At 41.3% G+C, this 26225-nt stretch overlaps 1 protein-coding gene across 26 annotated transcripts in view; it reads left to right on the top strand.

The window, feature by feature from the left end:
* Window positions 1-26225, top strand: part of bt (bent) — a 38151-nt gene that overhangs the window by 1441 nt on the left and 10485 nt on the right. Inside the window, exons 5-55 of one of the 26 annotated variants that reach the window (XM_015978491.2) lie at window positions 423-564; window positions 1378-1513; window positions 1568-1771; window positions 1825-2126; window positions 2317-2540; window positions 2592-3170; window positions 3222-3401; window positions 3456-3719; window positions 3777-3890; window positions 3962-4075; window positions 4147-4200; window positions 4259-4309; window positions 4368-4424; window positions 4482-4532; window positions 4594-4656; window positions 4737-4772; window positions 4862-5242; window positions 5322-5387; window positions 6797-6874; window positions 7102-7188; window positions 7437-7472; window positions 7553-7690; window positions 7922-8095; window positions 8395-8574; window positions 9272-9319; window positions 9807-9954; window positions 10004-10240; window positions 10291-10427; window positions 10552-10677; window positions 11488-11571; window positions 12254-12379; window positions 12436-13486; window positions 13535-14050; window positions 14357-15556; window positions 15606-16214; window positions 16265-16567; window positions 16617-16898; window positions 16954-17556; window positions 17607-18494; window positions 18544-19125; window positions 19173-19475; window positions 19528-20994; window positions 21041-21343; window positions 21396-21677; window positions 21729-22034; window positions 22086-22388; window positions 22436-22894; window positions 22948-24261; window positions 24311-25028; window positions 25079-25824; window positions 25878-26180. In XM_015978491.2, coding sequence (XP_015833977.1) covers window positions 423-564; window positions 1378-1513; window positions 1568-1771; window positions 1825-2126; window positions 2317-2540; window positions 2592-3170; window positions 3222-3401; window positions 3456-3719; window positions 3777-3890; window positions 3962-4075; window positions 4147-4200; window positions 4259-4309; window positions 4368-4424; window positions 4482-4532; window positions 4594-4656; window positions 4737-4772; window positions 4862-5242; window positions 5322-5387; window positions 6797-6874; window positions 7102-7188; window positions 7437-7472; window positions 7553-7690; window positions 7922-8095; window positions 8395-8574; window positions 9272-9319; window positions 9807-9954; window positions 10004-10240; window positions 10291-10427; window positions 10552-10677; window positions 11488-11571; window positions 12254-12379; window positions 12436-13486; window positions 13535-14050; window positions 14357-15556; window positions 15606-16214; window positions 16265-16567; window positions 16617-16898; window positions 16954-17556; window positions 17607-18494; window positions 18544-19125; window positions 19173-19475; window positions 19528-20994; window positions 21041-21343; window positions 21396-21677; window positions 21729-22034; window positions 22086-22388; window positions 22436-22894; window positions 22948-24261; window positions 24311-25028; window positions 25079-25824; window positions 25878-26180 — 17155 coding nt within the window. Of the gene's footprint in view, window positions 1-422; window positions 565-1377; window positions 1514-1567; window positions 1772-1824; window positions 2127-2316; window positions 2541-2591; window positions 3171-3221; window positions 3402-3455; window positions 3720-3776; window positions 3891-3961; window positions 4076-4146; window positions 4201-4258; window positions 4310-4367; window positions 4425-4481; window positions 4533-4593; window positions 4657-4736; window positions 4773-4861; window positions 5243-5321; window positions 5388-6505; window positions 6584-6796; window positions 6875-7101; window positions 7189-7436; window positions 7473-7552; window positions 7691-7921; window positions 8096-8394; window positions 8575-8679; window positions 8725-9090; window positions 9130-9271; window positions 9320-9806; window positions 9955-10003; window positions 10241-10290; window positions 10428-10551; window positions 10678-11487; window positions 11572-12253; window positions 12380-12435; window positions 13487-13534; window positions 14051-14356; window positions 15557-15605; window positions 16215-16264; window positions 16568-16616; window positions 16899-16953; window positions 17557-17606; window positions 18495-18543; window positions 19126-19172; window positions 19476-19527; window positions 20995-21040; window positions 21344-21395; window positions 21678-21728; window positions 22035-22085; window positions 22389-22435; window positions 22895-22947; window positions 24262-24310; window positions 25029-25078; window positions 25825-25877; window positions 26181-26225 lie in introns of those variants that run through there. The other 25 variants (XM_064359321.1, XM_064359320.1, XM_064359322.1 and 22 more) reach the window with 25 other exon arrangements.

The following is a 26225-nucleotide window of genomic DNA, read 5'->3' as shown; positions in this document are numbered from 1 at the left end:
ACATCTTGGCAACATGTGCGTTCTATTTTTGCATGCATCACATCTACATATGACACCTGCTGTTTTTCCCTTTGCACGTTCTTGCACATACGCAGCAACTTTTACCAATTAATACCAGTATTGTCTCTACCACTAGAAGTTTTCATAGGCAGTGGTGGCGAAACAATATCGCTAAAGCTAATTTCTCGAGAATGGGCAAGGACGAAGACCGATGTTCTAATGGTCCTTATTCGTGTACTAACATGACTTAAGTATTGTCGTTAATGTTAAGTTATAAATAAATGGATAAATCGATCGATGAATGAGTATATAAATAACATCGTGGAAGAACGAAAGTTGATGTTAGTAATTCCTTAGACGTTTTGTGACTAACGCAATAAGAGAAGCGCGTGGATTAGTAACGTGATTTGGTTGCGTTTCAGTTGAGGATAGATAAAGATGGCCACTCGTATTTTGCAACCCTTGAAATAAAAAATGTCACGGTTGAGGATGCTGGCAAATACAAGGTGACTGCAAAGAATGAGTTGGGCGAAAGCAACGCGACGATCAGCCTCAACTTCGATAGTAAGTTGTGTAAATTTTGTGCTTTGTATCGTTGGTGCAAAAAAGCTTCACTGAATGGGCGTTATTACTTATTAGTAATCTAGAAAATGATAACAATTTGGGTTTAACAAATGATAGCTTTTCCAACTTGAGCTTATAATCGCTCTCTCATAGCTTCTTTGCAGTTTTTAATTTTACTTGGCGGAAGGAAGAATACAAATTACACAGTCTTTACAGCGACTCTCTCTTACACATAATTGCCACATACTCCCCACAAACACTGCCACTGTTTAATAATACTTACTCATTGTAAATACTCCGATTTAGCAGCCACTGTTGGGGCCAAGTAAGTCAGCACTCGTGCACAGTACAATGGACTAACCGAAGCTTAATCTCAGCTCAGCTTTTAATTTGCAGTTTTTTAACATATCCAATTCTAATCAGTGTACATTGCAATTGACGAGGAATTTTTGTGTGATTTATTACCTAAAAAGCTTAGAATAGAAATCAGGCTAGCTCTTTCCCCCCGAGCCACTTGTCTGCTATAGCTGGATAGTACGCCGGTGGCAAGATGATTTTATTTTCATTTTTAGCCCCCCCTGAGAGATTCTTCTTGGACACTTGTTAATTTTGACCATTTTTGACCATATCAAAGGCCATGTTCTTGCAAATGTGACACTTGTATTTCAGAGTCGTACCACACTGTATATCATTTTAACACTGTTAGACGTAACTATTAAAAGCTGAGCTTTTTCGGTGATCATTGTTAAGTTGCGCGAGTGTTGCTGGCTGTCCTTGTATAATGATAGCCAGTTTAGAAGAGTTTATGCACAGGCGATGAGGCTCCCGTGCCAGACAATGGCATCAAACCGACGTTCACAGAGCGACCTGTTATCCGACAGACTGATGATGGTACCAAGATTACCTTCGAATGCAGATGCGTCGGGGACCCCAAACCTGTTATCCAGTGGTAGGTATTCTTCGACTCCCCATACAAACAGGCAAATGTAAAAAATACTCATAGGTTCCACGGCAGAGAGGAAATTCAGGAGAATAGTCGATACGTTATTTCCATGGTAGAGGACCAAAAACTTTATTTTATAGCGCGACTAGAGATCAACAACGTTAAAAACACGGATAAAGGCGAGTACCGTGCCATAGCGAAAAACATATACGGCCAGGGAGTTGCCACCATCAACCTTAACTTTGAGGGGGCCGCCAAGCCCAAGTAAGAAAGGCACTCTACTCGTCTTGATACCATAAACATGGTTCCTTTCGCAGAATTCCAGACGGAAAACCGCCGCGCTTCCCTAAGAAACCGACCATAAGACAAGATGGAGATGTCCTAGTGATGGAATGTCTTCTCGAGGCCAATCCAGATCCAGATATTACATGGTATCAAGGCGACAATAGCATTGCAGATAGTTCGAGAGTACGCATGCTTCGGAAAACAACCGGCAAAGACACATATCTGCTTACTTTAGAAATTTCAAACCCTACACGCCAAGACGGGGGGAATTATAGATGTAACGCTTTCAATGTTTACGGTGAAAGCAATGCAAACATAGCGCTAAACTTCCAAGGTATGCCGCGTAGGCACGAAGAGTCTTCCCTCTATGTCTGTGAATTGTCGACGTTTCGATGTTATTTATCCTCCTCAAATCTGTTTCAGCCAATACCAGATCAATACGACCAATACAATAACTTTTGCATGAGCATGGCCTTAAACCAAAAGCCTTGTCTCTAGCACCTCGTAACTTCTTATGTTTCCAGGTGGAGACAATGCCGCCGGTTTTGCACCTTCCTTCATCGAAAAACCCAAAATTATTCCAAACGAAAGCGGAACACTTATTACCATGAAATGTAAATGTAAAGCGAAACCTAAACCTGACGTGACTTGGTTCCGCGGAACCACCGTCGTTAAAGAATCTTCTAAAATCAAAATCAAAACACTTGATGTAGAAGAAGACATTTACGAACTTTCTTTAGAAATCAAGGTACTACAAAAACCAAAACCCCAACTTAAATAATTACCAAATTCGTTAAAGGATCCTGCTGGAGCCGACGGTGGTACCTACAGATGTCACGTCAAGAACGAATTCGGAGAAAGCAACGCCAATCTCAACCTCAACATTGAGGCTGAGCCAGAACCAGAAGGAGACGGACCTACATTTGTAGAAAAACCAAGAATAACTTCACACCAAGGCGGAAAACTTGTTATTATGGAATGCAAAGTACGTGCTAACCCAAAACCAACAATCGTTTGGTACCGCGAAGGGAAACAAGTGACCGAATCGTCGAAAATAAAAATAAGCTTCGAAAAGGTCGAAGAAGACGTCTATTACATTAAACTCGAACTCAAAGACCCCGGAATTGAAGATTCCGGACTTTACAAATGTAACATTAAAAACACTCTAGGTGAACTAAACGCCAATTTGACCCTCAATATCGAAATTATCCCAGTCATAAAAGAGAAACCGAAAGTTATCAAAATTATCAAAAAACGAACAGTCATTGTTGAGTGCAAAGTTCAGAGTAAATTTGCACCTGACTGCACTTGGTTCAAAGAGGCAAATGCCGTTAAAGAGGATGCCAGACATAAAGTTTTAGTAGAACAAGTCAAAGATGTAAGTTTAACAACAAAAAAAAATACAAATGTACGAAGGTGGTAATTTCAGGGCGAATTTGCTATTAAATTAGAAATCTCAGAAGTTAGCAAATCAGATAAAGGTTTGTATAAATTAGTAGCAAAGAACGAGAAAGGCGAAGCTACTTCCCAAACGGTCGAGGTAACAGAATTACCTCCCGAAGAGAAACCAAAAGGCGAAAAACCAAAACTGACAAAATTGACCAATGTCGTACGTCCCAAAATTTTAATTGTTTTGATTTCCTTATAACTCGAATGATTCTAGAACGTTGAAGAAGGGAAATCAGCCGATTTCATTTCCTCACTCAAAGTCAGCGACAAATCAGTTACAATCACTTGGTACAAAAATTCGACAGTTATCAGGGAATCATCGGACGTCAAAATTACATTCGATGGTTCCACTGCTCATCTCAGTATTACAACTTGCAAAGTGTCACATTCTGCTACCTACAAAGTCGTAGCTAAGAATGAATTCGGAGAAGATGAAGCTTCGGCCGTTTTGACTGTTACCGAAAAGAAAGAAGAAAAGGTAAGTGGTTTTTTACAATACGCACATTGACACCTTTACACTATTTTGTACACAAAGAAACGAAAAGAAGAAGCTGAAGAAATTGAAGAAGAAGAGGAAGAGGAAGAAGAGGAGGAGGAAGAAGAAACCGACACTAAACAAATTACACGTAAAGACGATGTGAAAGTTAAGGTACACGACACTACACCATACACAAATAACTGTTTATTATTACTGTAATTGCACTAATCGAATTCTTTCAGAAGGAGGAAGAGGAGATTAAAAAGAAAGAGGAGAAGAAAGTCGAAAAGAAGGAGGAGAAGAAAGAAGAGAAAAAGGTTGAGAAGAAAGAAGAAGCCAAAAAGGTCGAAAAGAAGGTAATGATTTGTAGCTAAAATGTTCTACATGTTACCCTTTAATGTTTTAACTTTCATTGTAATGTAACTAGGAGGAAGCTAAAAAAGTTAACGATGTTGGTAAAAATGCTGTCGAAAAAGTTGAGGTAAGTCATAGAAGTTCAAAGTTCTGTCCGTTTTAAATCAATGTTTTGGTTAATTCAGGAAACTAAAGTCGCAGCTAAAAAAGCTGAAAGGAAAGCATCAGTACAAAAGGTAACCAATTCTAAAAGAAAATATTTGTGTATGTTAATAAATGTTTGTGTCTGTCTAGATCGAAGAATTTAAGAGTGAATCTCGTAGAAGTTCTGTTGTTGAAACTAAAGAACAGGTACATTTCATTTGTATTTTTCGATGTGTTCCTTGTCATTTACGAAAACATTTGTAGATTGTTCAAGACGGGGACAAAGTGTCTAGTCGTAGATCTTCCGTAACACAGGTAGAATTGGTTCTCTGGTTCTTTTATTTCGTCTTATTTAAATTCGTGTTGTTTTTCCTAGATTGAAGAGGAAACTAGAAGTCAATCTAGAAAATCTTCAATTGCAGATGAGAAAAAGAAAAAGGTATTTTCTTGCTTTTTCGTTCGCAAATCGTTGCTTATCATTTTGACTTGAGCACAAATTCTAATTCAATGTTTTGTTAGGTACAAACCAAAAAATTGGAAACAACAGCTGAAGCGGTAAGTGTCATAAATTGTAAAAGTGTCTTTCCTTGTTGTTGTCTTATTCCATAAATGTTATTAATAAAACTCTTCCTTTATATAAACAGTTGACACCAACAAACAACATAGAAGAAAAGCCATTTGACACTAAAAAACCAGAACCAAAACTTGCACCCACGAAAGAACCCGAAAAACTTGACACAAAATCAAAACTTGCACCCGCGAAAGAACCTCCAAAAGAACCTGAAAAAGTTGACACAAAACCCCAACTCAAAAAGACTGAACCTGAAAAGAAACCTGCTCTTAAAAAGCCAGAACCCGAACCTGAAAAGAAACCTGAACTCAAAACAAGAGCAGATCTTACGAAAAAGGTAACCGAAACTAAAAAACCAGAACCAGAAAAACCCAAACCATCCACTGCCAAAACCCCCGAGCTTAAAACACCCGAAATTATCGTTCCTGAAGAAGCCGAACGACGCCGTGTTAAGGTACACACCAAATTCAATGAAATTATACAACATCTCTTTCTCTATCGCAAAAATAACCAACAATTCTTTCTAACTCTAGCCTAAATACGATCCTTTGAAATTTGTCGAAGACAAGGAAATATCAGCAGCTCCCGAAACGCCCGTGGTAAAATTTTCATTTGGCAATTTCGGTAGAAATTTGATTGGCAAAAATGGTCAAAATATTTTATTGTACCAGACGCCGAAAACATTTTGACCATACTTCTCAACAACATTACATTGCACCGCATTTTTTCGCAACTGCACACTTTTGACACTAACACATTAATATACAATCGATTTCAGTCATTCAAACTTTGTGCACAGCCAAATTTCGCACCAGTGATCGCAAATCAACCATTTCTTTACATTGGTTTTAATTAGGTACCTAAATATGACCCAATGAAATTTGTCGAAGACAAAAAGATGAACGAAACTCCAACTCCCAGTCCTCCAACAAAGCCGGTAATAGATCAGTTCACTCAAAATGCACCAAAATTGCACAAAATATTGGAATGAGTGATAATCAATTTTTGTTACTTAAAAAGCAGAGCTAAATTTGTCGCACCTTGCACTTTACGCAGTAGCCGATGGTATCCTTATTAAAACCTTTATTTAAGGTTCGGAAATACGATCCAATGAAATTCGTTCCGGATGACGACATACCTACCACCCCTGAGGTGACTCAAAAACCTTTGGTAATAATAAGTGACAAATACAGTAGATTTGGTTTAAAAATAATTCGTGGTCAAAATATTTACTAAATATTTTTAGAAGTATCTTCTTACTATTCACCATAAAACTGTTGACACGTAACGCATTTTAATTTCTAGTACACTCTCACTATAAGCACTCAGCTGTTTCGCACAAACACAACTGTTAGGCTTAAACACTTATCAAAATAATTAATTATTGAAGTACCTAGATACGACCCTTTGAAATATGTTGCGGACAAAGAAGTCAGAGTTACCCCATCAGTCAACTTTCCTGATCAACTGGGGAAATTTTAAACGACAACAAATTAGTAACAATGGTCAAGATATTTCTCATCTGAAATGATTTTTATCCTACATTTTGGCCATTCTTTTCAACAACACTACAGTGCATCGCATTTTTCGCAACTGCACACTCTTGACACTAACAGTTAACACGAATCGGTTTAAGTCATTCAAACTTTGTGCACTGCCAAATTTCGCACCAGTGATCGCAAATCAACCATTTCTTTACATTGGTTTTAATTAGGTACCTAAATATGACCCAATGAAATTTGTCGAAGACAAAAAGGTGGACGAAGCTCCAACTCCTAGTCCTCCAACGAAGCCGGTAATCAAAATAGTTCATTCAAAATGCACCAAAGTTACACCAAATTTTGGAATTTAAAGTTACACGACCACTTATGTGCACTTATAAGAGGGATATATAAACTATTGTTACCTAAAAATGTGTTTTGTCCACAAAAGCACAGCTCAATTAGTCGCACCTTGCACCTAACGCAATGTATTTATAGTGATATCCTTATTAAAACCTTTATTTAAGGTTCGGAAATACGATCCAATGAAATTCATTCCGGATGACGACATACCTACCACACCTGAGGTGCCCCAAAAACCTTTGGTAATAAATAATAAGTGACAAATACAGTAGATTTGGTTTAAAAATAATTCATGGTCAAAATATTTACTAAATATTTTTAGAACCACCTCACTATTTTGACCATACAAATTAAAACTGTAGACACGTAACACATTTTTAAATTTTAGTAAACTCTCACCAAAGCACACAGCTATTTTTGCACAAACACAATTGTTAGGCTTACACACTTATCAAAATAATTATTGAAGGTACCTAGATACGACCCTATGAAATATGTTGAGGACAAAGAAGTCAGAGTTATCCCAACAATCAACTTTCCCGATCAACCAAACTTGGTAAAATGTTAAACGACAAGCAAATTAGTACCAATGGTCAAAATATTTCTCGTTAGACTTTTTTCTGAAATGATTTTGATCATCCATTCATAATAAATCACACCGCACGCAATTATTTACTCGCACTACCTTGGCACACTTGTTTAACCCGAACCTTATCCTTTTGTTAATAAATATGTTCAATGTTCGACACTGCCCTATTCTTTGTTCTAATGTCCGATTTTGTGTTCCATGTGTCCCTTGTCCAGAATGAGGCAAAGGCGAACGAGAAAGTTGAATTAAAGGTGAGTTATGTTTTATGTAGTTTTATTTTCGCGTCTTGAATATAACCGGGGAAGGAATTATAAGTATATAATTTATGTAGCAAACTGATGAGAAAGTAAAGAAACGAATTCCTCCTAAATCTGAGGTCAAAACAGATAGTTTTTTGAACATACAGTTGAAACCTGTAACTAAAGAAGCCAAAGAAGCAGAAAAGGCACAACTAGAAGTTGAGTTGAAGGTAACAAGAAGCTCGTGTAAACTTGTCCGTGCTCTATTCTCTCTCTATCTACTTCTTTCTCATGTGTCTAAAATCGTGCTTGGAACGTATATGTTCTTCGCATAATTATGTCGGCTTTCTGTACTCTTTCTCTTGGTATCTATAACTTTCATGGAATCTTTTGTACATAAAATGTGTCTTTTCCTTGCTTTTTGTACTGTGGTAATTGAGGTTTTGTGTTCGTTTCGCTAGAAAACTGGAGAAAAAGAGAAAAGCAAAACTGTTGCCAAGAAGTCAACAGCAAAGAAAGATGAAGATATCGAAGCTTGGCAAAATATTCCCGATTATGAAAGGCCGGTTCTTGAGAAATACGAGCCAGGCGAGCATCCAGAATACGCCGGTAGAGAGAAAACGAAATTGACTAAGGTGAGATTTCGGAGCTTTCGCAAATATAACTCTCCTTGGACCTATAAATGGAAAAGCGTCGCTAATTATGAATTCCCAGTGCTAAATATGATTCAAGTGGAATGTAGGGATACTAATTAACAGCACCCTATATTTTCTTGGCAATCATTAGATCATCTGTTGATGCAAAATAAAAGCATTTATAACTGCATTTTATAAAAGAGGCTTTAGTTTGATTTTGGCTCGCTTTCATAATTTTTCCTGAGGCTTCAGCAGTCAGCAATAAATCGTCAGTTGCTTGAAGCTTTTCGTTTGTGCAGGACAAGCCGAGTCTTCCCCAAATCAAAACCCCGGAAGCACCAAAAATCGCTGTTGTTAAAGAGAAAACTCCGGAACCACGAAAACAGTCTTTGGAGCCCAGTGGGCCGCCGAGCCGACGTGGCTCTCTGATCCCTCCGGAGGCTATGACCAGGAGGGCCAGTCTCATCATTTCAGACGAGGTATACTTTTTGCAAATGATTGTTCTTTCCTTTTTTAGCCCCCGGAGGCAGGAAACGTGGTAGTAGTAGTAGTATCCCTTGTAAATGTCTTGATTTTTCTCATAGGAACATAGGAAACTTCGACCGGGGGAGGTTGTGGAGGAGAAAAAGGTAACCGTCTTTCGATCAATGATCGTACGCCTGCCTCATCTAATCGTCAGTCAAATGGAAACGCAGTGCCGTTTTGTACGCTTTCAGTATTTCACATTTTCCCAAGCATGAGTCGAAAATGTGGAATCGATTTATTTAGCACACTCAGCAACAGCGCTGCACAATTTTAACTAGGTTTCGTTGCTCTGTTAATGATCGATGATCTTTGTTATGTCCAAGCGCATGATGTACTATCACACGTGCAGAAAGGCAATTACAGCTCACCAGCAGGCCATGACCAATTGCAGATCGTCGAGTATGTGCCCAAATTTATTATGTGTACAACCTGTATAAACAATTTGTTAAATTATTGCGTTATGCCAACAGGGAGGAAAATTGCGTCCCGGTGAAGTACTCGATACTAAGGTGAGGTTTGTGTTAGAAAACACAAAACTGACCTTGGGTTTGGTACCAGAAACAGTGCCAAACAGACTTAACACCATTTTTAATATTAATATTTATTTTGCTTCTTACAATTTTATTTAGTTTGATTTTTTTTTATTTAAAGCCGAAAAGTAAACGCCCGGGACAGTTGCAAGATCCGAACGAAAAACAGGTTAGCGCGGAGAGAGTAGTCTAGATCAGTCCAAATAAATTTATGTTTGTGTCTAACGACTTTTAGAATCCTCGAATAGAATAGAAGTCTTTTACGTGTCGGATTTCGAAAACCTGTAATTAATTCTATGTTTAGTATAGAGAAGTGTCTAATCTTCCAAGGAGATCCATGTTCGAGATTAAATTTTTGTTTTCTTTTTCTTTTTCTTATTATTTTCGTTTTATGTTTCTTAGAGACTGGCTAAAACAAAGCTGCCTTAGTTTAGTCTCTAACTTTTCCGTATGAACTGTGGCTAATTTGTGTTTTTTGTAATTAAAAATTGCGCCTCGTAGAAGAAGAATAGAGCGTATATATGTATAATTTAGTGTACATACTCGCTACTTAATACAGCTATGCTACAATTAACGCTACAACTAAGCTTTCTTTGTGACTACATAACAAAAGCTGTTAAAAGCGAATAAAGATGATAATTAATGGTATAATTTAGCGTCGCCGCCCCAGTTCCGACGTCCGAAGGCCTAGTATTGCCGATATGGAGGACATGATTAATAAACCTTCAACACCACTTAAACCTATCGGACCCGCAGGACCTCCGAGTATTGTAGATGTGCAAGAGACTTACTCGGCTGTAGAAGGTGCTTAACGCTCGGAATGCAAACCGCGATTCTAAAGGAGCATTTTTAGATCAAATCGCGTACCTGTTTGTACAAGTTGAGGGTGAACCTCCACCGACGTTCAAATTTTACAAAGGCATGACTGAAATTATTGAGGGAGGTAGATTTAAGTTCCTCACGGACGGAGAAACAAATACCATAACTCTTTGCATCCGCAAAGTAAAACCTAACGATGAAGGTCAATACAGAATTGTTGTTTCTAATATCCACGGTGAAGATTCTGCTGACATGCAGTTATACGTTTCGGGTACGTGCCGCTTTGCTTTTGTAATGGCTTGGGCTTAACTTTTCGGACAGATTCCAGCGGTATGGACTTCCGTGCAATGCTGAAAAAGAGAAAGTACGCCAAATGGGGCGAAAATAAGGAAGATCCTGATTGGGGCGAGCTCAAAGAAGTTGAAAAGCCAATGCCGGTGTTGAAAAAAGTTGAAAAGGTCAGGTTGATTATCTATTTGATCGAATCTAAAAGCGCCAAATTATTTTTGTACACTCCTCATTTTTATGGTTTTGGCATACGATTTTTTCGAATTTTGCGTGCTGAATTTTTAACATTTATAGCCCCAAGGTGAGAAAATCACCGGATGGTTTCAAGAAGGTGGAATTGTTACTGTTTATCTCGAAGGAACATTAATTGCAGAAGTGCCAGCTGATAAAATTGGGACTGACAATTGGAGTTGGTTAAAGGTTCGGCTAGTTTCCCCTCACGAACCCCCACCAACCACCAAAAGCCCAGCCTCAAACATGTCCTATTCAATTCTGGATTTACGAAAATAAATCCAGTTTTGCTTGAAAATTTTATAACAATCCCACAATCGGCCCGAACCGATCCCGTCGACAACCTTTAGCCAAAACTGATTTTTGCAGACGAAGTGTTATAAAGATGTGTCTCCATATCGATCGTTTTTAGGGCTATATTTTTATTTTTCAGTTTTGGCCAGCCAGAGGAGTTAATCTGATTGTGTATCGTCTTGTTTTTGTCCTTGTGGTTGTCTGTGTTTAGTCGAGTGAGTAAGTGAGCTTTTTCATTTTTTTTGCCTTCTGCTTCTTCTGTTGACTACGCTTTACCTACTCTATCTTCATTTCACAGAATGCCTTCTCAAACTGCAAAACACGGTTTTCTTTGGCAGGATCTATTCCAGATTGGCCTAAGCTCAAGAAAAGAGAGGTTTTAGCATGTTCAAAAGTTCTTTTTTCTATAGATGTGATCTTTGTCTTTTATCTTCTTGTGTTAATTAGCAGGCTTTGCTTCGTTGGAGACGCATCTCTATAGCTTGCGAAACTCATTCGTAGTTTAGATTTTCTATCCTCTCTTCTTTCTCTATACTATCATCCTTGACTAACAATTAATTTTATTGTAGTGATTAATATTACATATGATCGTAGATTACTAAATTTGAATTTTCAATTTTCTCTCTCTCTTTCAAAATAATAACTAGTAGAAATACTCAATGTGCTGTAGATATGCTTGATGGCTCAGGTTGTACTGCTTTTTAGGAACTTTTTCTAATTCAGCGGCGACCGTCGCTAGTAGAAATTGTAGACGATTGGCCGAAACTAGTGGTTCGTGAAAAAATAAAGGTTGGCATTAAATTAGTTTGAAGTTTTCTGCCAATTAATTCACACGCTTTACGATACAACTTAAAATGTGAACTATTATGACTAAACACAGCTACACTATCGCTTACTTCTATCAAATATCTTTGCTCAGCTTTGTTTCAGCTCTTCCTACTTTGCATGCTTTTTTGTCTGAATGAGAGGCGAGCGAATGGTTCCGATGTTAGGTGTAGGCGTAAACTGAAAGTTTTTCTTTATAGAACCCTGTATCCTCCAGAAGGCCTTCATTGGCTGAATTAATACCAGACTGGCCCATTTTACATCACTTTGAGAAAAAGGAGGTTGGATGACAGAAACGTCTCTCTCTTTGATGTTTTTTAGATGTGTTGCACGTTGTGTTCCACACCATACACCGTCCTTTAGTCTCCTTTAGAGATTAACGTTTTGCCTGACTCTAATAATCCAAATTAGATGTTGTCTTGCATCGTGGGATATGATCTTGATTCTAATTTATTTACTGTACATACGCATTTTGATTTTTATCGACGTTTTTGCGATTTTGACTTTTACCAATTTTTACAGCGCACTTTTTGACAAGCGACTTCAATTTTTGAGAGCAGTCTCAACATGTAAAATATTTTTCTCGATGTATATTAACTAAAGCTTAGAAAATAAATGCTCACTTCCCATTTTCTTTCTGTTATAGAAACAAGAATCTTTCTTAAAACCTCTTGTTGACAAATATGCCAAAGAAGGGAAAGACAAAAAAGTCGTATTTGAGGCCGGTTTCTCGAAACCAAATTGCAAACCAAAATGGTTATTCAGAAAAGACGTAAGACAAGTACCTCCTAATCACAAAATCGTACTTACCTATATCCCTAACTTTAGGAACTCTTCCAAGGTGCTAAATACAAGTTCAAAAACGAAAACGAAATTTATCAGTTGATCATCATGAACCCTAAAGTGGAAGACAGCGGCAAATATAGCATAGAAATTGGTGGTGTAGCATGTACGGCTTTTCTTAATGTTGACGAACCTGATCCTTCCTACACTTTCACAAAACAACTCAAAAAGAAATACGACGGATTTACGAAACATGAAGTTCAACTCGAATGTGCGGTCAGTAACAGTCTGGCGATAGTTGGATGGTACAAAGGAACCACCAAGCTTGAAGATGGTGAAAAATACGTCATTTCGAAAGACATCAGCGGAAACTGTCGTTTAACAATCAAAAACGCTGACTTTGTCGACGCTGGAGAGTATTCATGTAAACTCGAAAAGCAAACAGACAAAACAACCACCAATGTCAACATCGTTGAGTATCCCTACAAATTCGTCAAAGTCCTGAAACATCAACAACACGTTGAAAAAGAAAACATCACTTTTGTCTGCGAACTGGACGATGCAGGTGGTGACGTAAAATGGTTCAAAGGCGAACAAGAAATCAAACCTGACAAAAGAATTAACATTATTAAGGACGGCCGTAAATGCAAAATGGTCATCAAGGATGCCAAAGTTACAGACGCCGGCATGTACTCTTGTGTTTCTAACGCCGATAAAACTGAAGCAGAACTAGTTGTCAACTACTTGAACCGTTTCAATAAAAAATTGAAGGATACTGAAGCCGTAGAACGAGAAAAACTAGTTTTGGACATAGAGCTCCAAGACCAAACTGCACCAGCCGTTTGGACCTTCAATGGAAAACCCATAGAACCCTCCGAAAGAATTGAAATCAAAAATCTCGGCGGTGGTAAACACCAATTGGTCTTCAATCGTCTTGAAATGGAAGACGATGGTGAAATTATGTGCGAATCGGGAAAACTGACCTCGTCCATGAAACTCACTGTCAAGAAGGGTGAAAGTAAACCAGTGATTGACTTCCCTGACACATTTGAAGCACCTGCAAATCGGCCAATCACGTTCCAAGTACCATACAAAGGTAATTTTTGTGTGCCGTCTTGTGTTTTGTCTTTAACTTCCTTTACAGTTACTGGAACCAGGCAAACACAGGTGGAAGCAAAACTCGTTAAAGACGGGAAAGTTCTCCCGCTGAAAGAAGTCGAAGTAATAGTACGGGAAGAAGAAATTACTTTCAAAATCAAAAAGCCGGCAAGAGAGCAGTCCGGAATGTATCAAATCAAAGTATCGAACGGTCAAGGTGAAGATGTTAAAGACGTTAACTTCATAATGCAAGATGTGCCGTCTGCTCCTTTGGACGTCAACGTGACTGATGTTTTCCAAACATCGTGTCAAGTGTCGTGGAAACCGTGCAAAGACGATGGCGGTTCTCCTCTTCTCCACTACGTGGTCGAAAGACAAGACCTCAGCTTGAAGGCTGGCTGGGAAAACGTTGGTGAAGTTTCACCAAAAGACAAAACCACGTACAAGGTCGAAGGACTCACGCCTAAGAAAGAGTACAAATTCCGTATTCGTGCCGTCAACAAACTCGGCAGTAGTGAACCGGCACTTTTCGCCAAACCCGTACTTGCAAAAGATCCATGGGGTAACATACAATTAACTTTTCTAATATTTTTTTTCGCTTTCTCTAGGTTTTTCATGTGTTTTACTGACTGATTTTATATTAATTATAAATTAATTCACAGTGTTGATTCAGTGCTGAAACAGATTTTTACACATTGATTTTTGTTTTTACACAAGAATAGGCTTAAGAGGAAGAATTTGTAAAATCGAAACGTCAGCACATTATTTTTGAAACGTCAAAACGTCGACAATTACGACAATTCACTTATATTTTCAGGATCGAGACCATAAAATTTCAACAAATCTAATAACGACTTGTCTATTCCAGATGAACCAAGTAAACCTAAAGACGTTGAAGTTGTTGACTGGGACAAAGATCACGCTGATCTTAAATGGTCTAAACCTGACAGCGACGGTGGTGCACCGATTACTGGTTACGTGATTGAATTTAAGGAAAAATTCGCAAAAGACTGGTCAAAGGGTATTGAAGTACCTGGAGATCAACTCTCTGGAACAGTTCCGGGGCTCAAAGAAAACAGCCAGTATGAGTTCAGAGTTCGGGCTATCAATAAAGCCGGGCCTGGTGAACCAAGTGATAGCACAAAACCAATCATTGCCAAATGTCGATTCGTCAAACCGTTCATTATTGGCAATGACCTAAACCCTATAATTATCAAAAAGGGCCAAACCGTCAAATATGACATCAAATACGGCGGTGAGCCCGAACCAGAGGTGAAATGGATGTTAGACAATACAGAGATTAAACAAGACATAGAGGAGAGAATAACTCTCGATAAATACGAACGAAACACTGTAATAACCGTCCGAAGATGCACGAGACTAGACAGTGGCAAATACCGCCTTATCCTCACCAACAGTTCGGGAACTTGTGAAGGTTCAGCTGAAGTTATCGTTTTAGACAAACCAACACCTCCCAAAGGTCCGCTCAAAGTCGAAGAAGTCCGCGCGACCCACGTCAAAGTCGCGTGGCAAAAACCAGAAGACAGTGGAGGCACCGAACTTACCGGTTACATCCTCGAAAAGATGGACATGGAAACTGGCAGATGGATACCAGCCGGCGAAGTTGGTCCTGATGAAAACTCCTTCACTTTCAAAGGACTTACGCCGAAGAAGAAGTACAAGTTCAGAGTCAGAGCTAAGAATAAGGAAGGAGAGTCGGAACCTCTCGAAACCACTGATGCGATCCTTGCCAAAAACCCCTACGACGAACCCGGAGCACCTGGCAAGCCAGAAATTATCGACTATGACAACAAGAGTGCCACACTCAAATGGGCCAAGCCTGACAATGACGGTGGCCGCCCTATCACTCACTACACCATCGAAATGAAAGACAAATTCTCGCCTGATTGGACCGAAGTTGCCAAAACTGAGGATAGCAACCCCGAATGTGTTGTCGAAAATTTGAAAGAAAATATGGTTTATCAATTCAGAGTGCGCGCACATAATAAAGCTGGTCCTTCGGTGCCGTCAGAACCGACAGATAACCATCTCTGCAAACACAGGAACTGTAAGTATTTTTCTAGAGTCGAGGCGCTGGAAATAGCAATGTTTTCCAGTGAAACCACGTATCGATCGCGAGACATTCAAATCGGTGATAATCAAAGCCGGTCGTACGCATAAATGGTCAGTTGATATAAGTGGTGAACCGCCACCGGAAAAGAAATGGGTGTGGAGAGATAATATCCCATTGACAAACAGCGAAAGAATCAAAATCGAAAACACTGACTACCACACCGATTTTACTATCGTCAATGCGGCTCGTAGAGACACCGGAAAATATACTCTGACCGTTGAAAACGTAAACGGCAAAGACACAGAAACTGTAGAATTGACAGTTTTGGGCAAACCTGGTTCCCCTGAAGGGCCATTGAAAGTTACTGATGTCACAGCCGAAAAATGTAAACTTGGGTGGCAAAAACCAGAAGATGACGGTGGTAGTCCAATCAAGGAGTATGAAATTGAAAAGATGGATATGGCTACGGGTAAATGGGTACGTGTTGGTCGTGTACCCGGCGATAAAGTAGGACCTGACGGAAAACTTGAATATGAAGTGACTGGACTCAACCCTGGGTCGGAATACAAATTCCGCGTCACTGCTGTTAACAATGAAGGAGATTCAGAACCTCTAGTTTCAGATCGTAGTATTGTTGCCAAGAATCCCTTTGGTAAGACTCGGAAATAAATAATTGTTAGTTTCTCTAAATTTGGTATTTAGATGAACCTGGCAAACCTGGTGCTCCAGAAATTGTGGACTATGACAATAAGGGTGTAAATCTCAAATGGGAGAAACCCACCAGTGACGGTGGGGCTCCAATTGAGAAGTACATCATCCAAAAGAAAGATAAGTATAAGCCTGATTGGGAAAAAGCTGCTGAAGTTTCTGGAGACTTGACAGAAGCTAGAGTAGAGGATTTGAAAGAACGTGGAGAATATCAATTCCGTATTATTGCTGTTAATAAAGCTGGGCCTGGAGAGCCGTCTGATGCTTCAAAAATGCAAATTATCAAACACAGAGCTCGTAAGTTTTGAAAAAATTATCACAATTATGATTTATTGCTAATTTTTAGTCAAACCGAGAATCGATAGAACGAATCTTAAACCGATTTGTGTTCGCGCTGGTAAAATCATCAAGTACGATATTGACGTTAGGGGTGAACCTCCACCGACAATCACTTGGTTCCAAAATGACAAAGAAGTTAAGTCAGAAGGCAACATCGAGATTGTCAACGTAGATTATAACACTAAAATCACAATTAATAACTCCATCCGTAAAAACACCGGTATTTACAAAATAAAAGCTGTTAATGAGCACGGCTCTGATGAAGCCGAAGTAGAAGTTACTGTACTTTGTGAGTATTTAGGCGCTTTGCTTCGTAGAATTAGTCTACTAACTCCCCTCCATAGCATCACCATCCAAACCTAAAGGACCACTGCAAGTCACCGACGTCGTCAAGAACGGCTGCAAATTGAAATGGGAGAAGCCCGAAGATGACGGTGGCAAACCAATAACCGGATACGTCGTCGAAAAGTTAGATAAACAAACAGGTCGCTGGGCTCCCGTCGGACGCACAAACGATACAGAAATGGACGTCAAAGGCTTAGTCGAAGGCCACGAATACGACTTCAGAGTCAGAGCTGTCAACGATGAAGGAGAATCCGAACCTCTCGAAACAGATAAGTCTATAGTAGCAAAGAATCCTTACGATATTCCAGGAAAACCGGGAACTCCTGAAATCACTGACTGGGACGCGGACCGCGTCGATCTCAAATGGACCGCTCCCAAAAACAACGGAGGTGCACCTATCACCGGATACGTCATCGAAAAGAAAGAGAAATTCTCCACTTCTTGGGACGAGATTCTCACAACTGACACTCCGGCAACAGACGCACAAGTACCCGGCCTCAAAGAAGGCAATACGTATCAATTCCGGGTCCGCGCTATCAATAAGGCTGGACCAGGAGAACCGTCGGATGCCACAGGACAACACGTTGCCAAAGCTAGACATTGTAAACTAAAAGTTTTTACAGTCTCTAGTTTTCTAATTTGGTTTTTTTAGTACGTCCACTAATCAATCGCGAGAAACTACACACTGTCAAAGTACGTGCAGGTCAAGTGGTCAAATTCGATGTAGACGTAAAAGGTGAACCTCCACCGAAAATTACCTGGAGCTTCGCCAACAAACCTCTGGAATCCGGCGGCAATCTCAAAATCGAAAACGAAGACTACAACACTAAATTCACTCTGTCAGACACTGTGCGCAAACACACCGGAACTTACACAATCAAAGCCGAAAATGAATCCGGTTTTGACGAAGCACCGGTCGAAGTTATTATCCTAGACAAACCCGGAAAACCAGAAGGACCACTCGATATTACCGGAGTACACAAAGAAGGTTGTAAACTCAAATGGGAAAAACCCAAAGACGATGGTGGTCTGCCCATCACCGGATACGTGGTTGAAAAGCAAGACGCCAGTACCGGTCGTTGGGTACCTGCCGGATTTATTGATCCAGACAAGACCGAACATGAAGTTACCGGTCTTGAACCTAACAAAAAATACAGTTTCCGCGTCAAAGCTGTCAACGAAGAAGGCGAATCTGAGCCTTTGGAAAGCGATACGTCTATCATTGCTAAGAACCCATACGATATTGCCGCCCCACCAGGATTGCCGGAAATCGTGGATTACGACGAACATTCGGTTAAACTCAAGTGGGAACCACCCGTCAGAGACGGCGGTGCTCCTATTACCGGCTATGTCATTGAAGCTATGGATAAATTCAGCGGACAGTTTGTCAAAGTAGCTGAAGTAGGACCTCAATGTAACGGAACTGTTAACAAACTCGAAGAGGGTAATCAATATAAATTCCGCGTTCGTGCTGTAAACAAAGCAGGGACCTCTGATCCGTCCGAACAGACCAACTGGCATACAGCCAAACCAAGATTCTGTAAGTTACGTCTCTATGCAATTAAAAGCTCTTGACATTTGTGTTTCAGTAAAACCATTGATTGATCGCACTAACTGTAAGCCGCTGACAATCAAAGCCGGTCTTTCGATCAGTTTGGATATCAACATCGCTGGTGAACCTCCACCGACAGTCACTTGGTTGTACGAAGGCAAAGAAATTGCCTCCTCCGATGAAATAAGAATCGACAATGTGGATTACAATACCAAATTCTTTGTACTTAAGGCAAAACGCAAGCAGTCAGGCAAATATACAATTATTGCCAAAAACGAAGTCGGTGAAGACACCGCCGATATCGAAATCTCCGTCCTTGCCAAACCATCCTCGCCCAAAGGTCCCCTTGACGTCACTGATGTCACCAAACACGGCTGCAAACTCAAATGGAAGAAGCCGGAAGATGATGGTGGCAGTCCAATTGACCATTACGAAATCGAAAAACTTGATCCTCTGACCGGCCAGTGGCTTCCGTGTGGTAGAAGTACCGAACCCGAAGCCAACATTACGGGACTCCAAGAAGGCAAACCATACAAATTCAGGGTCAAAGCCGTCAACAAAGAGGGAGAGTCAGAACCATTAGAAACTGAAAAGTCCATCATTGCCAAAAATCCATTCGGTAGGCTTAACAAAATCACGAAATTTTTCTATTTCGGTTGGTTTCAGACGAACCTGGAAAACCTGGACGTCCCGATCCCAAAAACTGGGACAAAGACTTCGTCGAATTGGCTTGGACACCGCCAAAAAGCGACGGTGGTGCTCCTATCGAAAAATACATTATCCAGATGCATGACAAAGCTGGACGTGGCTGGGTTGATGCAGCTACAGTTCCAGGAGACAGAACCAACGGTCGCGTAAACACAGTTGAAGAAGGGCACGAGTACGAGTTCCGAATTGTTGCAGTTAATAAGGCTGGACCTAGCGAACCTAGTGACCCCTCTAAATCAGTTATTGCTAAACCCAGATTTTGTACGAACTTTCATGACTATTTTTTGTCCTATCTTAATATATTTTTTTACAGTGGCGCCTCATATTGACCGCAAGAATCTCCAGAAGAAGGTTTTGCGTACCGGACAATTGCTTCGTATAGAGGCTGATGTGAAGGGTGAACCTGCGCCTGTAGTAACATGGACGCTTAAAGAGAAAGTTCTTAAAAATACCGACAGACTTAAGATTGAAAACGAAGATTATCACACGTCTTTCACTTTACAGAAAGTCCAACGCTCCGATACCGCGGTTTATACAGTTACAGCTAAAAACGACTCTGGTGTAGACACCGTCGATGTTGAAATCCAAGTTTTGAGCAAACCTTCCAAACCTAAAGGCCCTCTTAACGTTTCCGATGTCAAAGCAGACGGCTGCAAACTCAAATGGGAACCACCAGAAGATGATGGTGGAGAGCCAGTAAGTGGTTACGTCGTAGAGCGAATGGACGTGGAATCCGGCAGATGGATCCCTGTCACAACAACCAAAACACCTGAAGCTGACGTTACGGGTCTTAACGAAGGCAAAGACTATTTGTTTAGAGTCAAAGCTATCAATTCCGAAGGTGAATCAGAACCACTAGAAACGGAAGTTCCAATCACAGCTAAGAATCCATACTCGGAACCAGATACTCCTGGAAAACCAGAAATCAAAGACTGGTCTAAGAATCACGCTGATCTCAAATGGGCACCTCCTAAAGAAGATGGTGGTGCACCAATTGAAAAATACATCATTGAAAAGAAAGACCCTATCACCGGTAAATGGCAAAAAGCTCTCGAAGTACCGGGACATAAAACCGAAGCTAAAGTACCCGATCTCCAAGAAGGGCAAAAATACCAATTCCGGGTCAAAGCTGTCAACAAAGGTGGCGAAAGTAAACCATCACCTCCGTCAGAAACCATTACAGCTAAAGACAGATTCGTACCACCTAAAATTGACCGTAGTACTCTTAGAGATATTACCGTTAAAGCAGGACAGCACATTCGTCTGGACGTCAAAGTCTCTGGAGAACCTCCACCGACGAAGACATGGTTCTTGAACAAAGCACGTATCGAAAAACGTGACGATATCACTGTCGATCTTGAAGATTACAGAACGAAATTGGTAATTTCCTCGGCTGAAAGAGGCCACACCGGTACTCTAACTCTCAAAGCCGAAAATACTTCAGGAAAAGACGAAGCCAGTATTGAGATCAAAGTCGTCGACAAACCTGGCAAACCTGAAGGCCCACTTAAAATCAGTGACGTGCACAAAGAAGGATGTAGCCTTAAATGGAACCCGCCACAAGATGATGGTGGCGTACCAATTGAATATTACGCTGTTGAAAAACTGGACACTGCAACAGGCCGCTGGGTACCTGCAGGGCGTGCCAAAGAAGCTAAAATCGATTTAAATAACCTTGAACCTGGTCAAGAATATAAATTCAGAGTGTCGGCAGTAAATGCTGAGGGTGAATCGGAACCTTTGGTTGCCGAACAGACTATTGTGGCTAAAAATCCATTTGGTGAGTGTGCTAGTGGTTATCGCATTGTCCTATTTCGTGTTTTTAGACGAACCTGGCGCACCCGGGACACCCGAGGTTACTGACTGGGACAAGGATCATGTCGACTTACGATGGACTCCACCCGCTAATGATGGTGGATCTCCAATCACCGGATATATTATCGAAAAGCGGGAGAAGGGATCACCGAAATGGACCAAAGCTGGAGAAGTTGGTCCTCATGATACTAAAGGAACTGCTGATCATTTAGATGAAGGTGTCGAATACGAGTTTAGGGTAAGAGCAGTTAACGCGGCAGGACCTGGTGAACCTAGCCAAGCATCTAAATCCGTCATTACGAAGCCCAGAAAATGTAAATATTTCTCTTTAAAGTGTGAGAACAGTTATAAGAAATATCCTTTTAGTGGCTCCTAAGATCGATCGCCGTACTTTGCATAATTTGACAGTCAAGGAAGGCGAACCGATTTACATTGATGTCAAAGTTAGCGGTGAACCTGCTCCCGAAGTTGTATGGTACCAAGACAACAAAACAGTTACCCAGACAGCACATCGTCGTGTTGATAATGTTCCTTATAACTCCAAGTTCTTTAACGACAAACCCGAAAGAAAGGACACTGGAGTTTACAAAATTGTTGCTTCGAATAGATACGGCCAAGACACTGCAGAAATTGAAATTACTGTTGTCTGTAAGTAACTCTCAATTTGGATGGAATTCGTGGGTAACGAAATATTTTCAGCCAAACCTGGACAACCAGAAGGCCCATTGGAAGTCACTGATATCCACAAAGACGGATGTAATCTTAAATGGAAGAGACCGAAAGACGATGGTGGTGAACCTATCGAAGGATACGTCGTCGAAAAGTTGGACCCAGAAACTGGAATTTGGTTACCAGTTGGAAAAACAACTGGAGATGTGCCCGAAATGAAAGTTGATGGACTTATTCCTGGGCATGAATATAAATTTAGAGTAAAAGCTGTGAATAAAGAAGGCGAATCTGAACCTTTGGAAACTGCCGGAACCATCACCGCCAAAGATCCATTCAGTGAGTTTTGATAAAATACGATGTGGGCGCAACATAATAAGCAATTTTCAGCGACACCTAGCAAACCAGGGGCTCCAGAACCCGTTGACTGGACCGCTCAACACGTTGAACTCAAATGGACTGAACCTCCGTCGGATGGTGGTTCCCCGATTACCGGATATATTGTTGAAATGAAAGATAAATACAGTCCGTTGTGGGAGAAAGCTTTAGAGACGACCACCCCTACACCTACGGCTGTGGTACACGGTTTGATTGAAGGAAATGAATATCAGTTTCGTGTCATTGCTGTCAATAAAGCCGGTCAAAGTCCTGCTTCCGACTCTAGTAAAACCTTTACCGCCAAACCTAGATTCTGTACGTAACGTATTTCCTTGCATAACTTCAATAACAATTTTTTACAGTGGCTCCAAGAATCGACAGAAGACATCTTCATGACGTTACCATTTCTGCCGGTTCTCCGCTCAAATTTGACGCTAATATTATCGGTGAACCTCCACCGACAGTGGAATGGCGGTTCAATGGAATGACCCTCAAGAATGACAACCGCACATTGATTGAAAATGTTGACTATAACACCAAAATTGCTATTAGGCCAGTTAAACGTGACGATACTGGTGAATATACTGTGACTGCTACCAACTCGTCCGGAAGAGACACTCATACTATCAACGTCACTGTTACGGATAAACCGTCTAGTCCCGAAGGACCACTGCAAGTATCAGATGTCAACAAAAATGGATGTAAACTTAAATGGAAACGACCAAAGGATGACGGTGGTACTCCAATTGAATACTATCAAGTCGAAAAAATGGACCCGGAAACTGGAACCTGGGTACCATGCGGACGAGCAAACGAACCAAGTACTATTTTTCAATGCAATTTATTGCAACGGTCACTAATCATTTATTTACAGACTTTGAGGTAACAGGTTTAACCCCTGGTAAAGAATACAAATTCAGAGTAGCTGCTGTCAACGCAGAAGGTGAATCTAAACCCCTGGAGACCGAACAAGCAATCCTTGCCAAGAATCCATTCGACGAACCTGGACCACCAGGACATCTGAAAGCCACCGACTGGGATAAAGACCACGTTGACTTACAATGGACTCCGCCGAAAGACGACGGCGGTTCGCCAATTACCGGCTATATCGTCGAAAAGAAAGACAAATTTGGCGAATGGGAGCGCGCTTTTGAAGTACCAGCAGACCAAACCAAAGCCACTGTTGGTGACTTAATTGAAGGACAACCCTACGAATTCCGCGTCCGGGCTGTCAATGCGGCAGGTCCTGGCGACCCAAGCAACGAAACACCCACAATTATTGCCAAACCCAGAAATCAGGCTCCTAAAATCGACCGAACTAACCTCATTGAAGTCCGGATTAAGGCAGGACAGCCTTTCAGCTTTGACGTTAAAGTTTCTGGCGAGCCAATGCCTACGACGAAGTGGCTGATGAAAGGCAAGGAAATCAAGTCTGGGGAGAGAACTAAAGTCCAGCACGGAGATTACAACACGAAGATTGCGGTCCGTAACGCAACTCGTGCCGAATCTGGAACTTACACTGTAACTGCTGAAAATGCAAACGGAAAAGACATCGCAGAAGTCGAGGTGATTGTTCTGGATGTACCCAGTCCTCCCGGAGGCCCGCTTAAAGTCTCCGACGTCCATGCCAATGGCTGCAAACTCAACTGGCGTCCGCCAGCGGATGACGGTGGCCAACCCGTCGACAGATACATTGTTGAAAAAATGGACGAAGCTACAGGACGCTGGGTCCCGGCGGGAGAAACCGACGGCCCTGAAACTTCACTTGACGTTGATGGTCTTGTACCCGGCAAAAAGTACAAATTTAGAGTACGTGCCGTTAATAAACAAGGCAAGTCTGAACCACTGACCACCGCACAAGCTATTGAAGCCAAAAATCCGTTTGATGAACCCGGTAAAACTGGAACGCCTGAAATTATTGACTACGATAGCGACTTTGTCGAGCTTAAATGGGACAGGCCGGAGTCCGATGGCGGGTCACCCATCACTGGCTACGTTATTGAAAAACGCGACAAATTCAATCCTAATTGGGAGAAATGTGCCGAGGTTGAAGGAGACGTCCCACAAGGAAAAGTCAAGGATCTCATTGAAGGAACACCGTATGAGTTCCGCATCCGTGCTGTCAATAAAGCCGGTCCTGGAGAACCCAGCGATGCTTCTAAAATCCACGTCGCGAGACCAAAGAATTGTAAGTCAGTACATAAACAACAATAAAATAATTAATTACTTTGTTACAGTGGCACCTAAAATTGACAGAAACGCGCTACTTGACATCAAGGTACGCGTTGGACAATCGTTCGAACTTAATGTTCCAGTCATTGGTGAACCACCACCGTCTAAAGTGTGGGAACTCAAAGGAAACACTCTATTCAATACCGATAGACTTAAAATCGTCAACGAAGACTACAAAACAAACCTCAAGGTCACCGATGCCAAACGTGGTGATAGTGGAGTATACCAACTCACTGCCAAAAATGTCAACGGCAGAGATGTTGCCACTGTCAATGTTACAGTCCTAGATGTGCCTACTCCGCCCGAAGGACCACTCAAAGCAGACAATGTCTCCAAGAACTCGCTCACGCTTCGCTGGAAACCACCAAAAGATGACGGTGGCTCCGAAATTACTCACTACACAGTTGAAAAACAAGACACTGAAAATATGCGATGGGTTCCCGTGGGTGAAGCCGTTGGAACATCAATGCGCGTTCCTAACTTAACTGAAGGACACGACTACAATTTCCGAGTCTGTGCTGTAAACAAACTGGGCGAATCTGCTCCTCTCACAACTGCTGAAAGTATCACGGCCAAAGATCCGTTCACTAAACCTGACAGACCAGGAGCACCTACACCCACAGACTGGGACAAAGATCATGTCGACCTTGAATGGGCTCCTCCCAGGAAGGATGGAGGTTCCCCCATTACGTCTTATATCATCGAAAAGAGACCAAAACACGGGTAAGTATTTATTAAAGAAAATTGCACAGCAAAATTATCAATTTGTGTAGCACTTGGGAGAAGGCTGTTGAAATTCCTGGAAATACCACAAAAGGTACTGTACCAAACCTAACTGAAGGCGAGGAATACGAATTCCGGGTGATCGCCGTGAATAAGGGCGGCCAAAGTGAGCCTAGTGAAGCCTCAGTGCCTGTCATTGCCAAGCCTAGGTTCCAAGCTCCAACCTTCGACAAGACTCTCCTTGAAGATATTACAGTCAAAGCCGGTCAGCGCTTCGGATGGACTATTCCTATTGAAGCATCGCCGAAACCGACTGTCAAATGGACCGTCAATGGCAAGGAAGTTAAATCGAGTGATAGAATTGACATCGCTGTTTATAACAATAAAATGTCATTTGACGTATCCTCGTCACTTCGATCTGACGCGGGGCGATATACCGTTACCCTGACCAATGACTTAGGAAGCATCACTGCCTCTGCAAATGTCACGGTCTTAGACAAACCAGGACCTCCACAACCACCACTTAACGTCAGTAATGTCACTAAAGAAAGCGCCCGAATTCAATGGAAGCCACCTCTGGATGACGGTGGTTCACCCATCTTGCACTATGTTGTTGAAAAAATGGACGTCTCTCGTGGAACGTGGTCCGACGCCGGAATGGCGACAATCACATCCCATGATATCACTAGACTTATCCACCGTAAAGAATACTTCTTTAGAGTCAAGGCCGTCAACGCGGTCGGAGAATCCGAACCGCTTGAAACACCCAGAAGTATTATTGCTAAGAACGAATTTGGTAAAACTCCCAATTTTGAGTTCGTTTTTTTTTCTATTTTTTGATAATTCCAGACGAACCAAGCGCTCCCGGCAAACCAGCTGTCACAGACTGGGATAAAGATCATGTCGATCTGGAATGGACCCCGCCAAAGAGCGACGGCGGTTCTCCAATTACAGGCTACATCATTCAAAAGAAAGAAAAAGGAAGTCCCTACTGGACAAACGCTGCTCACGTACCTGCTAATAAAAACACAGCTACTGTACCTGATTTAACCGAAGGACAAGAATACGAATTTAGAGTAATCGCGACTAATACTGCTGGACAGAGTGAACCGTCCGAACCTTCAGATCTTGTCACTGCTAAAGCCAGATTTTGTAAGTCAGATTACTAGTTTGAACCAAATAACTGTGTTTTTTCAG

Source organism: Tribolium castaneum, chromosome 10 (assembly GCF_031307605.1).
Source record: "Tribolium castaneum strain GA2 chromosome 10, icTriCast1.1, whole genome shotgun sequence".
NCBI classification, from domain to species: Eukaryota; Metazoa; Arthropoda; class Insecta; order Coleoptera; family Tenebrionidae; genus Tribolium; species Tribolium castaneum.
This window is presented reverse-complemented; position numbering and strand designations above follow the sequence as displayed.